This window comes from Grammomys surdaster, unplaced genomic scaffold (assembly GCF_004785775.1).
Source record: "Grammomys surdaster isolate TR1022 unplaced genomic scaffold, NIH_TR_1.0 98, whole genome shotgun sequence".
Classification (NCBI taxonomy): Eukaryota; Metazoa; Chordata; class Mammalia; order Rodentia; family Muridae; genus Grammomys; species Grammomys surdaster.
In genome coordinates this window covers 776,191-791,395 of record NW_021604577.1, presented here as the reverse complement: position 1 = coordinate 791,395, position 15,205 = coordinate 776,191, and the positions used below count along the sequence as shown (strand labels likewise).

Genomic DNA, 15,205 nt, shown 5'->3' with positions numbered 1-15,205 from the left:
AGGGCTTGTTTCGGCACAGTTCCAGGTTACAGTCCATAATCAGGGCCAGAGAGCAGAGTGCATGCCCGTGCTCAGCTCACTTCCACCTCTTTCTAAGAGACAGTACATTCCAGTGTAGCCCAGGCAGGCTAGAAACTTGTTACATAGACCAGGCTGGCCTTGGACTTAAGAGACCCATTCACCTGCCTCTGCTTCCTGAGTACTAGGCTAAAGGCATACACCAAGATGCTCATATCCACTATTACATAGTTCAGGATCCCCTGCTTACTTAACAGTGCTATTCACAGAGCTCAGGTTTTTCCACCTCAATTCATGTCACAAAGACAATTCCCTATAGACATGCTCACAGACCAACCTAACCTAGACCATCCCTCATTAACGCTCTCTTCCCAGGTGATTCTAGAGTGTGTCAATTAAAACTAACAACTGACAATTACAACTAACCAAACACACAGGTACCAAGGGTTCTATAGCTCTACAATTAGAAAGAAACAAATTGTTCAAAACACAAATTCCTCCTCTTAAGATAAGGTTCTGTTACATACTTACCACAGGAGCTATTGAGGTCCACATCTAGAAACACGCTGTGGTCTGAAGAAGCAGACACTGGTGGGGTGGATGGAGTGTTGGGAGACGTTGGTGCGGACACTGTTGATTCTGGCTCTGTCTCAGCGATCCTGCTAAAGCTTATCTTATAAGGCTCTCTTTCCAGAGGCGTTGGATGACCTCGTAACGTGCCTGAGGTAGAGCCATGGCGGCCAGCATTGGGCCTTATTCCAGGAGATTTTAAGGAAAAGGTTGACTTTCTAGGCTAGAAAAAGTAAGCAGTTAAAATAGCACTGATGTGTGGGTGATTTGTAGAAAAAGTAAATAAGTACAGTTAAAATAGCACTGATGTGTAGGTAATTTGTTTTTAACTTCCAGCTATCTTATTTTACGTGAATTCTTTTAAAAATCATGATCTTCAAGGGTAGCCTGTAACATTTTTGTAGTAATTTCTTGACTTGATTAGACTGTTTATCATGGGCTTAATAAGTAAATCTCTTTTTACATAATTTTAGAGATAAAATTCTTAAAATTGCTGTGTAAACAATGTTTTGCTCCTACATATTAAATCCTAAATTTCTCTTTCATACTATATACGTGTTAATTTCACAAACATTTACTGTGAACAGAATTTACGTAACATAATATATGTGCTTCATTTTTTAAAGGAGATAATTTTTTTCTCCCGACCTTAAGCAAATGAACAACCCCTACCTAGCACTTTAATGACTTCAGTGGAAGTACTATCATGGTTCCCATTCTAACTTGCTTGGCTTTAAACCCCCGTCAGTGGTAACATAATGGAAACAAACAAAACTGCAGAGAATTCTGAATCAGAAAAACTAGGTAAAGTACAGATGTGTCAACTACTTAGCCATGTATCCCTGAGAGCTATTTTACTCTTCTGAGTCTCAGCTTTTAAAAATATTCATTTTATTACATTTAATTAGATATGTATGCATGAGTGTAGTGCCTGTGGAGATGACAGGAGTTGGAGCTCCTGGAGCTGGAGTTACAGGAAGATGTTAGCTGCTTGATATAGACGCTGGGAACTGAACTATAGTCCTCTGAAAGAGTACTACATGCTCTAAATGCTGAGTCATTTCTCCAGCCCTGTGCCTCAGTTTTTTAAACTATAAAATGATGAAATGATTTATGACACAGTTGGGCTTGAAGTAGAGTTCATGTGGGAAGACACTTGCCTACTAACATCCATGTCCTTGGGCTTGATCTCTAGCATTGGGAAACAATCCATTTCACTCAACTATTATGAGAACGAGATGGCACAAAATGCCCTAGTTCACTGTTTTCCACAAGTTGGTTTGTTCTAGTTGTTTTTATTTTTCCCCCTTGATACTTAGGATGAGCTTTCCAATGCAAATTCCTGGAGTAACTACAAACTGCTGCAGCAATTCTAGTGAGAGGGAGTCCTCCGGTGTAACCACAGAACCCTAATGGCAGGCTAGTGGTACCCAGCACAGTACACCGACTTTTTCCTTCCCTGGCTTCTCACATGTTCCATCCAGCTACTTGTTTTGGGGCCTCATTTTCATATATCTTTTCTTTTACATCAGAAGGTACAAAAACAGAGAGATAAATAAATGATACTAAGATGAAGGATACCTAGCATGCATATGGACCTAGTTTTTATAACCAGTACTGTTACTTTTTAAAATTAGTTTCTATTGTAAGGCTGACATTTTCTGCTAAGTATTATTTTCTTTTCTGTGATGTTAGGGGGTAGATCCAGGGCCTCAGACATGTGTTCTAATCTCTAAGCCCCAATCCCACCTTGTACATATAATTTTGGAAATAGAATAGTACTGTAGAATAAAACAACAAAACAGCTGTTGGTGATATAACAATTTTAAGAGAATATGTTTTTAAACATTGAAATTATTATTATTTAAAGATTTATTCATTTTATGTATGTGAGTACACTGTTCCTCTCTTCAGACATACCAGAAAAGGGTATCAGATCCCATTACAGATAGTTGTGAGCCACCATGTGGTTGCTAGGAATTGAACTCAGGTCCTTCCTCTGGAAGAGCAGTCAGTGCTCTTAACTGCTTAGCTATCTCTCTGGCCCCTGAAAATATTATTTTTAAAAAGAGATAAAGCTTCCTATAATTATAACGAATAGACTTACAAATCGAGGTGGTTGTTTGCAGTTTCGGGGTTCAATTTCTAGTGATTTGTTGAACAAATAATCTGTAAACTCTTTTTCACATAAAATTCCCATGGGGTTGAGGTTTTCAAAGAATCTCTAGAATTAAACACATAAATACATGTATATACTAAAATTAGATCCTATTAACTTTAACAAGAAAGCAAATCAAGACATCACAGTATTTGAGACGTGTATACAGATTGCTCTTTCTGCTCGCTATTTGTGACTAAGACAACATGCTAGCCTCACAGTTTATTAGTACGATAAACAAATTCTCAGCTCAGTTGTTGGCATCACTTGTTTCTTAGCAACTATCTTCCTGCTCACTATGACACCAAAATTACCACCAATCATCTACCAACAGAGTTTACAATGAAGCTTATGCCTGAAAACCTCAGCATGTAGTAGGTAAGCAAGGAAAAAAACGCAGAGATAATTGGGATAAGTATATTCAAAAGTAACTTAAAAGACAATTATAGCTTTAATTTTTTCTGTGTTACCCTCCAAGACCAAAAAAATAAAAGAATAAAAAAAACCCAAACCTGTGTTTATCTACTATATTTTAATAGTAGATAAATATTTAAATAGTAAATTAAAAATCTACTATGAATATATATTTTAAGCTTTAAGTTTTTAAGTAGGATATTGAGATGATTTAGTAAAATGCCAGAAACAATGTGAGTGCGCGCATCTCTGTGTGTGCATGGGTGTATGTGTGTGCATATCTGTGTGCCTATGTGCACAGGGAAGTTACAGGAAGATGTCAGCTGCTTGACCTGGCTGATAGGAACTGAACTCTGGTCCTCTGGAAGAACAGTGCATGCTTCTAAATGCTGAATCATGTCTCTAGCTCTGCATCTCAGTTTTTCAAACTATAAATGATAAAATGATTGGGCCTGGCATGTATCTTAAATGGTGAAAAAAACAAAAAAGGGAAAAGAAGCTGTTATTTCATTGATCAGAGACTTTGATTTTACTTAGAGAGTGTCCCTGGACTTTATTATCTGTGTGATACATTACTGCAAACACTGTTACTCATCCGACATGTTCTAGGACTGATTTCACTAATCTCCATACAGTCACTTGCACAGGTATTTTCTAACTCATTAGTACACTAATAATTATAAACTGTGTACAACGTTATATATATGTTTCTTATGCTGTTTTATTATTTCTAAACATAATAAACATTGGAATCCAATTACTGGGTTTAGCTTAATTTTTTTTTTTTTGACATAGGGTCTCTAAAAAAGCTCAGGTTGCTTTGAACTTGTAATCCTCCTGCCTCAGCTTTCCAAATGCAGGGATCACAGGCATGTGCTACTATGCCTAGCTGGCTCGCTTTATTGAATTTTATAGGGATTTATGAGGACATATAAAAGCAGAGTTTTAACTTTACCAGTAGGTAAAATAAAGTTTAGATTTAATATAAAATCCTTTCTATTTTTCAGGCATTTTACAAATGTCAGAAAACTATATTTTTGCTTTAATATACAGTTTCTTCTTGAAATCATCATGGATAAATTAAGATGCTATCAGGCAACAGTAATTTCATCCTTTATAAAAAGCTGTAACAGCGCGCACTCACATTGTTTCTGGCATTTTACTAAATCATCTCAATATTCTACTTAAAAACTTAAAGCTTAAAATATATATTCATAGTAGATTTTTAATTTACTATTTAAATATTTATTTACTATTAAAATATAGATAAACACAGGTTTGGGTTTTTTTTTATTCTTTTATTTTTTTGGTCTTGGAAAAATTAAAGCTATAATTGTCTTTTAAGTTACTTTTGAATATACTTATCCCAATGCACTCTATTTTCCCAAGCTTTGCTTTATTTTATTAGTTAAGTCTGCCTTGAAAAGTGAATGGCTATGCTATTTATTTCTTTAGAGACTGGGTCTTATGTTGCCTAGGTTGACCTCTATCTATTAGGGAATGACCCTGAACTCCTGATCCTCTAGCCCTTACCTCTCAAGTGTTGGGATTATGTGCATAAGCCATCATGCCTGGGCCTGATTAATTTTAAATTTACGTTGACTCAATTCTAAGGAAGGTAGATTTGCTCTGAATGATGGTAAGAGGCATAAAGAAGATCACGGGAATGTACTAGTTGATGTTTCTGAGACACAAATGAGAAAAGTACTATTTCAAGAGTACTCAACTACATTACAATATTATTGTCATGGGAAATGCATTGCAGACTCTAATTCCTGTGACGTTCCACAGCAGAGGGCAGGCAGACTGAGGACAGAAGGGATAAAACTGATGGCCACTAGCAGCTCATCACCACTTTCTTTTTGTGTGTGTGTGGTACTATTATGAGCTATATTAAACATTACTACTCAAAACGAAACCCAACTGACAGAACATTTTTAAAAAAATCTATTATGCATATATACCTGCTATTCTCCAAGTCCTTCACAGTGATCACATGAAGGAGTCAACGCTATGTCAGACATGTGAGACACCTAAAATGGCTATCACTCAATTACAGCAGCAGCAGTGGGGTTTTATTTTATTGCACAGATGTTCTACAGCACAAAGAGGCAGGGCTCTCAGGAGAAGGCCCTTAAGATTAGTACAGCACACACACCTGTATTACATCACGGTCACAAGTGCAGCTTACTTTCAAGAGAACATGTGTATCTCTGTGATACTTTTTAGCAATTCCATAGAATTTAATGCTATCTCTTTCAAAGATTAATAAGAAAATATTTACCCTTATTTCTGGTTCTGTCCGTAAGCAGTATGGTTGGTTCTGATACTGCTGAATCTCTCCGGTTATTTCAGCCACTTTCCTTCTCTTACTGAAATTGATCAAATCTTTCCCTTTCCTCTTTAGAAAGTCACTGTTCCCTTCTTCAGTCTTCAGAATATTTGTTAAATATATTCCTAGCAAAAAAAAATGTTTAAAGTTATTTTAAGACTGATCTCATTTAATCAATCATTTGGGAAGACAATTGGTCTGGTAGAGCTGGAAGACACACTGCAGAACTCAGTTTTCCCACTTCAGAAAGGTGAAAAGGAAAAATGTCCAGACCCAGATGATTCCCTAGTAACAATCTGTAACAGAGTTTAAAATATAGAGAAAAGGAAGACTACCCTTCACTAACATTAAGGGCTATTCTTTTTTTTTTATAGTATATAAAGTTTATTGTTTGTAATTTCTTTTTTTTTTAGTATTATTATCTTTGTTCTACATACATCTTAGTTACACATCTATAGAACTTAATTTCATTGAAGTAAAATGTATACAACACAAAATTAATCATTTTAAGTTGTGCAATTCAATGACATTCAGTATATTCATAAAGTTGTATAACAACAATCTCTAGCAAATCCCAAAATTAAGAAATGGCAAGCTAAAAATATCTAAACTCTGTGTGTTAAAACTTTGTATAATCAAATATTTTAATATTTAAAATATTTACTGCCAATGATCTTTAAGTGACTATAAACAAATTAAGCAATTTTGCTTAAGAACAGTAAGACAAACTGCTTCTCAAAGCTCATTACTTTAAAAAAAAGTTCTAATCCCTTTTTATGCATAATTACTGGTTCATTTAAATTAGTGGGTTGTGGCTAAAAGCAATTTTGTCCTTCAAGGAATAGTTGGGAATATCTTCAAACATTTCTGGTAATTAAAAGATTAGGGCACTACTGGACTCCAGTGAGTAGGAGGTCAGGAGTCTGCTAAATATCTTACAATGTGATTGACAACCTTCACAACAATTATTTCCTCTTAATTGCAATCAACAGTACTACAGTTAAAAAAAAAAAAAAAACCTTGATTTAAATAACCATCCAATTCCACCAGCGAAGCCAGTCATGTGTCACATAACTATGTTTAAACTATGGGCGATAATATATACAACAATGGCACCAAGAGATTGCAATAAACTATAGTTTATGCTTAATCACCAGAACCACCCCCCAAATAAACAGGAACTGAGGAAAGCGTTAACAGTTGCTGTAATATTACAGTACAATGTGTGACTCAGGTATTTCTGGTGACTCTGGTATAAACAGACTCCTGCTGACCCAACATATAAATACAGCAATGTAACTATGTCAGGTGGGCAACAGTTTGCATATGCTGGTTTATGCATTTGCTATGCTATAGTTTTGTCATTATGTTATTTTAGAGTGTAATTTTACTTATAAAGGAAAAAGTTTGGTATGAAACAGTGCTGTGTTTAGGACACTGAGGCAGAACTGCTTGAGTCCAGGAGTTTGAGATCAACCTGCGCATTATAAGCAAGACTGTATTTAAAAGAACAACAAAGAAAACATCTCTTGCCAGGCGGTGGTGGCGCACGCCTTTAATCCCAGCACTTGGGAGGCAGAGGCAGGCAGATTTCTGAGTTCGAGAGTTCGAGGCTAGCCTGGTCTACAGAGTGAGTTCCAGGACAGCCAGGGCTATGCAGAGAAACCCTGTCTCGAAAAAACCAAACCAAAACAAAACAAAAAAAAAAAAGAAAAGAAAAAAGAAAAGAAAAGATCTCTGAAGAGACCATAGTAACTGACTGGCCTGGACCATTCAGGAGTGTATCAGTGTGCTCTATGATGCTCACACACAACCGCCTCATGATGCTTTTCTCAGTGTGCGCTTACTATTATGCATAATTATAGTTAATAAAGAGTCCCATCAAAAAGCTCTGCTCAATGTAATTTATATTAATCATGCAATCCTAAAAAAGGTTTTATAAAGTCTCTGCAAAAGCACTTTTATGCTGATAATTAAAAACAATGCAAATGTGTCATATATAAGTAAAAATAATAGTTGCACTTCAGAAGAGTCTTCACATAAGTAGTACAGATAAAATATTTTCAATTCTTATAACCTTGAGTAATTATCTTCATCTTCATTATACAGACAACAGAAATTTTTTTACCTTTTATTTATCAATACAGAAAATTAATAAATTCATATATATGACATAAGAACAATCTATTTAGAAAGACCAAAAGTCTCTTTTGGATACAACACATTCATCTTCAAAATATAATATTTATATTTAATGACTTACCAAAAAAAGGCACACAAGGTGGATTGATTGATTTAAGTTTTACTAGGTATTTTTTAAAGTGATCCTGACTTAATTCCACAGCGTCATCCAAAATTCTCCGCTTCCTTTCCTGCAATGCCTTTAAAACATGTAAGTTGAATATAATTCTTGCATATAATTCAATCATGTGTAAATATCCATAAGAATATAAAACTTTGGAATTTACAAAAGTTTACAAATACTTAAAATCAGCTTAAAAATTATGAGTCTTACTCCTTTGGATACTTGCTAAACTGAGTTGTTCTATTTTTTATCTATAAATATAAAAACTAAGAATTTTTTTCTTTCTACTATAAATTAGAAGATTTAGGAATAAAAAAATTCTCCCTTGGGGCCTTATTTTTTTATCATTTTAATCACCTAGGTGTAAATTACAGGGCCAGAAAGAAAGAAGAACTATGATCCTTCAGGGCTAAATGTTCTTTGACTAAAAGGTCTTGTGAAGTTGAGGGCAAATCTTAGTAATAAGAAAATGTAGGAAGGTAGGAAAACTTGAAGGAAATCTAGTGAATAAAGTAACCATAGGCATTTCTTTTTTTTTTTTATTTCATTACTATATTTTTCTTATAGGAAATAAAGTAACTTATAATCAATGATGAATACAAGCAAATATATATTATAACAAACCCACAGTGAGCATTATACTTGAGATCCATATATCATATCAAATATAAAAATTTAATGTTTAGGGCAAAATCCTTATCAAAGTACCAAAAGTCTGAAAAAACAAAAAAATCTCTGTCTCCAGAGTCAGAAGAGGGTGTCAGATCTCCTAGAATTGAAGTAAGAGATGGTTGTAAGCTTCCATGTGGATGCTAGGAATTGAACCTAAACTCTGGGGACAGGAGGTCTGTCTCCAGAAACTAATTCTAGGGAAAGAATCAGGCTTTCACAGAGACAATTAATTAATTAATGGTCCACGATAAATTATATATGCAAATGAAAATACAAAATTAGCTTAATTGTTCCCAAATAGAATGATGGACTAAATTATAATTCACTCACAGGACAGAAAACTATGTAGCCACTAAAAACAAACAAATCAAAAAACCCTTGTCTTGAGAGATAAACTATGTTTATAGAATGTTTATAAAAATAAGATGCATGTCACAAATATCTGTGTAAAATATGATGCTCATGTTTAAATTAAAGACCACAAAATATATATACTTCTGTATCTCCCAAAATTTCTCAAAGAAATATTAAACATAATTTAAAATATAACAATCTATAAAATAGATTAACAATCTATAAACAATCTATTAACAATCTATTAACAATCTATAGCAATCTATTAACAATCTATAAAATAGAATAACTTAGGTTTCAGAAAGGATTATCTCTTTTTACTATACATTGCAGCAACTAAGAAATAATTTGTATATTGAATATATAATAAAATTCTTTGCCATTGATGAGACTATCAATATGTCACTGGAAAAACACTTACCAGCATATGCTGATACATAAATATATACTTTAGTAATTCTATCTCTGAATTGAAGGGTAAAAGACAGAAGAACAAATGTTTAAAAAAACATTTGCTTAAAAATAAGTAAAAGTGACCTCTTATGTTAATTTTATCAGCTGTCCCAAAGATGAAATATTCAAGCTAAAACTTACCTCAAATGTGTGGTCTAGCCTGTACACCGACACTGAATTGACTGCACTGACTATCTCCAGCACACCATTGAAGTTATTCAGATCCTGAAACACCTGCAGGATCTCCACTATTCTGCTGAGCACCGCCACACGTTCTTCAAAATTCTCTGCTTCCACAATGCATCTAACAACAACAAAATATTCATGGCTTAAGACAACTTCCTCACCTCACTTGGAAAACAAGAAACTTCTTTAGAGAGCCAGAGTTTTAGCTTAAATATGACTTAACATTATGTCTACTAAGGAACATAAGACAGAGTAAATTAAAACTTACTTTTCAAACCATAGAGTGAGGTTTGTTGTATGGCGAATCATTTTTAATAAATTTGGAGAATTTATTTCTTTATCTTCTTTGGTCCAGACACTCCCTACAAGTTCAGAAGGCTGCACTTTCCTGTAAAACAACAACCATCAATACAACTCACCCTAAAAAGATTAGTATCAAATTATCTAAGCAGTTCTAAAAGTAAATAGAGAAATACATTAATTAACAGAGAAACAGACCCAAAGAGCCTGGAAAATATGTTTTACCACTCAGGGGAAAAACAAACAAAACTAGAATAAAATCCTCTTTTATACTCATCACCTAAAGGAGTCTGGTGATTACAGTAAAAGGTAAGTAGAAAGCACGAAGTCTGTCTCCACAACTATGCTGACATAAAGATGGATCCACCAACCACCTGACAAACAACCTGGTAATATCTCACAGCCCTGAAGACACAGAGTAACTGACAAAACACTTCGGCACCTATGAACATACCAAGGATAAACTGACACAGTCCTAAGGAATGCATTTACAAGGATGCTCAGGGAAATACTGTCTGCAAAAGTGAAAACCCCAAACAGCATAGAAGCTCACCATCAGGACACTAGAGACACTACAGAATAGTCACAATGGAATATTGCATGGTGGCTAAAATAAACTAATGAAACTGGACATCAACTTGAACAAGTACCAAAAACACTATAAATTTTAAAAACCTGGTAAAGAGTGGTATCATAAAGATATGTGGCTTTAAGATATGCATGCTAATGATTTGTATTACTTAGGACTATGCACACAGATATCTAAATCATAAAGACAAACAGAGGAAGAATAAACATCAAGGCATAGGTCATGGTAGTTTCCTGGGAAGTATGAAGAACAGTGTAATTAAGGAGAATTATAAGAATTTCAACTTTACCTGTAATTTTTTAATATCTATGAACAGTCATTATTATCTGTACTTTTGGAATGCTTGAAATAGCTAATGAAAATCAGAAGAGAAGATTAAATCATTAATGAGTCAGGACTGCATAATTTAAAAACTGTCCAATGCACTTCCATCAATGTCCTATAGTTTTCAATATTTAGAAAATTTTTTATGGGGTTGGAGAGATGGTTCAGCAGATAAGAGCACTGACTGTTCTTCCAGAGGTTCCAGAGTTCAATTCCCAGCAACCACATGGTGGCTCACAACCATCTGTAATGAGATCCGATGCCCTCTTCTGGTGTGTCTGAAGGCAGCTACAGTGTATTCACATGCATAAAATAAATAAATAAATCTTTTTAAAAAATTTGGCAGGTAGATTTGAAGACAAATGGGTACTTGCTAAAAGTTTTTGGAGCATATTTATTGTTTTCTTAGACAGGGATTAATGTAGTTCAGGCTGGTCTTGATTCTCTCTGTATGAGAATATAGCCTTGAACTCTTGATTTTTCTCCCCCCAGCCTTCCAAGTGCTGGGACTGTAGGCATGTGCCACTATGCCTGGCTTTTGTAGAGTATGTTTTCTTAACTATTATTTTACTAGAAATTTGCACAATATCAATGTTTGTATGTTACCTTTCTTCTATCAAACAAATCATAGAACAAAGAAACGAATTTCTATGCCACAAAGAATGTCTACATGGAGCCACATACTTAAAATGATACTCATCTTATTTTTTTAAAACTGATATCACATTCATTCATGAGAGAAAACTTTATTCAATACAAATGCTTTGTTGCCTCAAGTAACAAGTTCCTTGATGCCACCCGTCACAGATCACAATATATACCTATTTTAAAGACTATCTTCCACATTAAGTAATTCTGTATTACTTAAGATATAGCATGACCTTAACAAGCTGTTTACAAATACTTGCTGACATGTTAAAGGTCAAATTCTGAATAGCCCGGCCAGTGCCAACCACAGACGCACTTCTAACGAAGACAGTTTATATCTGGTTCTTTCCTACAGTCTCTATAGCACTGAAGTTTATACAGCCTTGCTTTTTCCTGTGCAATCTTTTTTTTTTTTTTTTTTTTTATATCTGCTGGACTGGAGAGATGGTTCAGCAGTTAAAAGCACTAGCTATGTTTTCCAGAGGACCTATGTTCAATTCCTAGCAACCACATGGTGGCTCACAAGTGTCTGTAACTCCAGTCTCAGAGGATCCATACCCCCAGGCACCAGGCATGTACTGTGATGCAGACATTCACAGAGCCCAACTACCCATTACAAAAAATAAATTAATTTAAAAAAATCTCTTGATGAGGATAACTTCTCCAGGATTTTTTTGTACTTTGTGTCTACTTTATTTTTTTCAGAGAAGGCCTCATGTAGCCCAGGTTGGCCTTAAACTTGCTATATGTAGCTGGAAGCTGGCCTTGAGCTCTTGATCCTCCTGCCCTCTACCTCACGACTGCTGGGATGACGGGCTTATTCCACCACACCTGGCTAGGATATAAAAAAAGGCTTGTGGATTCAGGAAGGCTTTGATGGCATCATGGTAAGGGCTTATTTTTCAACAGGGAGCAGTTACCTACATGGTATAGAGTAGTCACTGGAGCCTGGGTTGTAAATGAAAAAGACTTATCTCACTTAATACTTTATTCTATTCATTTATCTGCCAAGAATCTCTCATCCAGACTGACTGTACTAATCTCAGTCTAAAGTAATCTAGGAAGTAGGGAAGTGTGTGTGTGTGTGTCTATGTGTGTGTGTGGCAGAAATTTCCCTGTCCAATCTATTTGCAGTGGGAGGCCTATGATTGGATACGGAAAAGGGAGGCGGAGCTAAAGGTAGAAGTGACAGGGAGACAGAGATGGAAGGTGATGTTAACTAGCATGACTTTAACCAGCCTTTGGCAGAGATGATATGAAAAGGTTAGGATAGATCGGATAACTTTTCTAATCTGTGTGTGCATCTTGTGATTTGAGTATTTGCTTATATATAAATCTCTTTGGTTAATCTTAAGCTTTAGAGTTTTACTTTACTGGTTTACTGGGTCCACTGACAATCGGGTGATTACGGCTATGAAGGAATTAGTGGCTCTAGGGAACTTGGCGGCAGAGCTGGGAAGCCTGTAGGACCTCTTTTGTAATAACTCCCATTACACACACATACACATACACACACACACAAAATTATTGGAAGAGAGAGAGAGAGAGAGAGAGAGAGAGAGAGAGAGAGAGAGAGAGAGAGCGAGCGAGAGCGCGCCTGACCTGTGGAGGTCAGGGGACAACTTAAGAGAGGTCAGTTCTTTCATTGTGTTGGCTCAGAGCTATTCTTAAACAGTGATAAATAACTAGCGAAGTATTCTGGAAACACTTAAGAAATATATTCAGAGTTCTTGAAATAAAGCAAGAAAGAAACACAATCTACCTGTAGAGATCAGATTCCAAAAGTGTTAACTGCCGTGCAATCTCTATCGGATGAAGTGTCATAAGGTCAAATGTTTCAAACTGTCCCGCTCTACTTATGTGCCATTCAATTGGTGGAGGTGAACTTTCAAAGGTAATATTATGGCTTATTCCATTTGCCTGAGCTTGCTTCTTCCTCTTGATGATTTTAGCAATGGATTCTACCCATTTCTTCATGGCTTTCCCTAGTGGGGAAACAAACAGAAAACCCTTTTACTTGACAAACATCACTGCAAATGGCAAGATCAATTATCACTTGGCTTCCACAAGTACAAGACATTATCATTTCATTAATATTTAAGCAGATAATTTTAAAACCTCCAAAGTAATCAAATACCATTGTTACATATAGAAACTGATCCTTAACATCTTTTTTTCAGACAGCGTTTAACTATGGCGTCCAAAAACTAGTTTTAAACTCTTAAATCCTTGGGCCTGTATTCCTCAAATGCTGGTATTAAAGACAAGAATCACTACATCCAGGAAAGTGTCTTTTGTCTTCTTATGTTTTGTCTTAAAATATGTTTTGTCTTAAGGCAAAATATTAATGTCTTCACATGTTTTGCTAGTATTTGAAAGTTTAACTTTCAAATGTTTCATATAGTTGACTTGTTTTTGAAAGGACACAAGGGCTGGAGAGATGGCTCACTGGTTGGAGTACTAGCTGATCTTCCACAGGGCCAGCTTCAATAGCAAGCACCTGCAACCATCTGTGACTCCAGTTCCAGAGGACCCAACGCCCTCTTCTTGCCTCAATAGTACAAAGACAAACATGTAAGCTAAATAGCCAAACATAAGTGTAAAAAGGACACAACCATGGCATTAAGTCGATCCATCACTTCCCTTATGCAAGCTCCTCTTTTATCACTCAAAATGCTTGCAGTTTATTTGTTGAAGAAACTGAATTACTTATCCTGTTGTGTTTGTTCTGTGGATTTTCCCCAAGTTATAGGCATGTATTCTAATTCTAATACAGAATGTCTGTTTATCTTTCTTTTTGTGATATTTACTAATTCTAAGTCTCTAGATTATTAAAAAAAATTAGTGTACACACAAACACACACACACACACACACACCGGTGCGCACATGCACGCAGAAGTACCCTTGGAGACCAGAAGAGGATGTGTGATTCCCCAGAGCCAGTTAGAGGCAGTTATGAGCCATATAACATAGTCACTGGGAACTGAACCCAGGGCCTTTGCAACAGCAATAAGCATTCTTAACCACCGAGCCATCACTCTGGCCCCAGATTTATTATTTTATTAGCATTGGGGAGTGGGGATATATCATTAATTCTTCAGTTACTAGGCTATTTCTATTAAAAAATTAACTTTCCCTCATGAAATAATTGCTTACTCTGAGATATAATTTGTACAAAAGAGAATGTAGGACATTAACATACACTCTCTAAATAAATAAATAAATAAAATGTATTTTTAAAGCTTAGATTATGTACAACTTACTGTTTGCATTAATACTTTTGATATAATTCATTCCTAGTATACGGAAAGTAGAGGAAGAACAAGAGTTCAAAATCATCCTTGGCTACATTGAGTTCAAATCCATCCTGGGGTACATGAAACCCTTTCTCAAAAATATAAAATAAGGGTCTGGAGAGATGACTCAGCAGTTAAGAGCGCTGGCTGCTCTTGCAGAGGACCCAGGTTCGGTTCCTATCACCGGCATGGTGAGGATTCAGTGTTTAGCATGTTCAGTTCTAAGGATGCAATGCAGTCTTCTGAGTACTACAGACACCAGAATGAGTGTGGCACACAGATAAACACACAGGCAAATCATTCATATACATAAATTTTAAAAGATAATAAATTATAAAAATAAATTTTAAACCTAATTTAGTATTATGAACAATTGAGACACACATGAACAATAAAAATTCTGTTTGACATCTCAAAGTTTTAGGACAAAGGAATCACATCCTCTATTTTGAGCAAAATTCCTCTTAAAGAACAAGTAAGCTCTTTGCTCCTTGGTTGCTGTGAGGTGAACAGCTTTATTCTACTACACCCTTTGTCTTGGTATTCTTTCAAATCACAAGCTCAGAAAAATGGAGCCAGCCAAG

General features: G+C 35.4%; 1 protein-coding gene across 1 annotated transcript in view; it reads right to left on the bottom strand.

Annotated features, from left to right (window-relative positions):
- Sos2 (SOS Ras/Rho guanine nucleotide exchange factor 2) overlaps nt 1-15,205 on the bottom strand; it is an 85,542-nt gene that overhangs the window by 5,967 nt on the left and 64,370 nt on the right. Inside the window, exons 14-20 of the mRNA XM_028781837.1 lie at nt 13,086-13,308; nt 9,731-9,850; nt 9,418-9,580; nt 7,756-7,873; nt 5,445-5,617; nt 2,696-2,812; nt 550-811 (exon numbers count right to left, since the gene is read on the bottom strand). Coding sequence (XP_028637670.1) covers nt 550-811; nt 2,696-2,812; nt 5,445-5,617; nt 7,756-7,873; nt 9,418-9,580; nt 9,731-9,850; nt 13,086-13,308 — 1,176 coding nt within the window. The remainder of the gene's footprint in view (nt 1-549; nt 812-2,695; nt 2,813-5,444; nt 5,618-7,755; nt 7,874-9,417; nt 9,581-9,730; nt 9,851-13,085; nt 13,309-15,205) is intronic.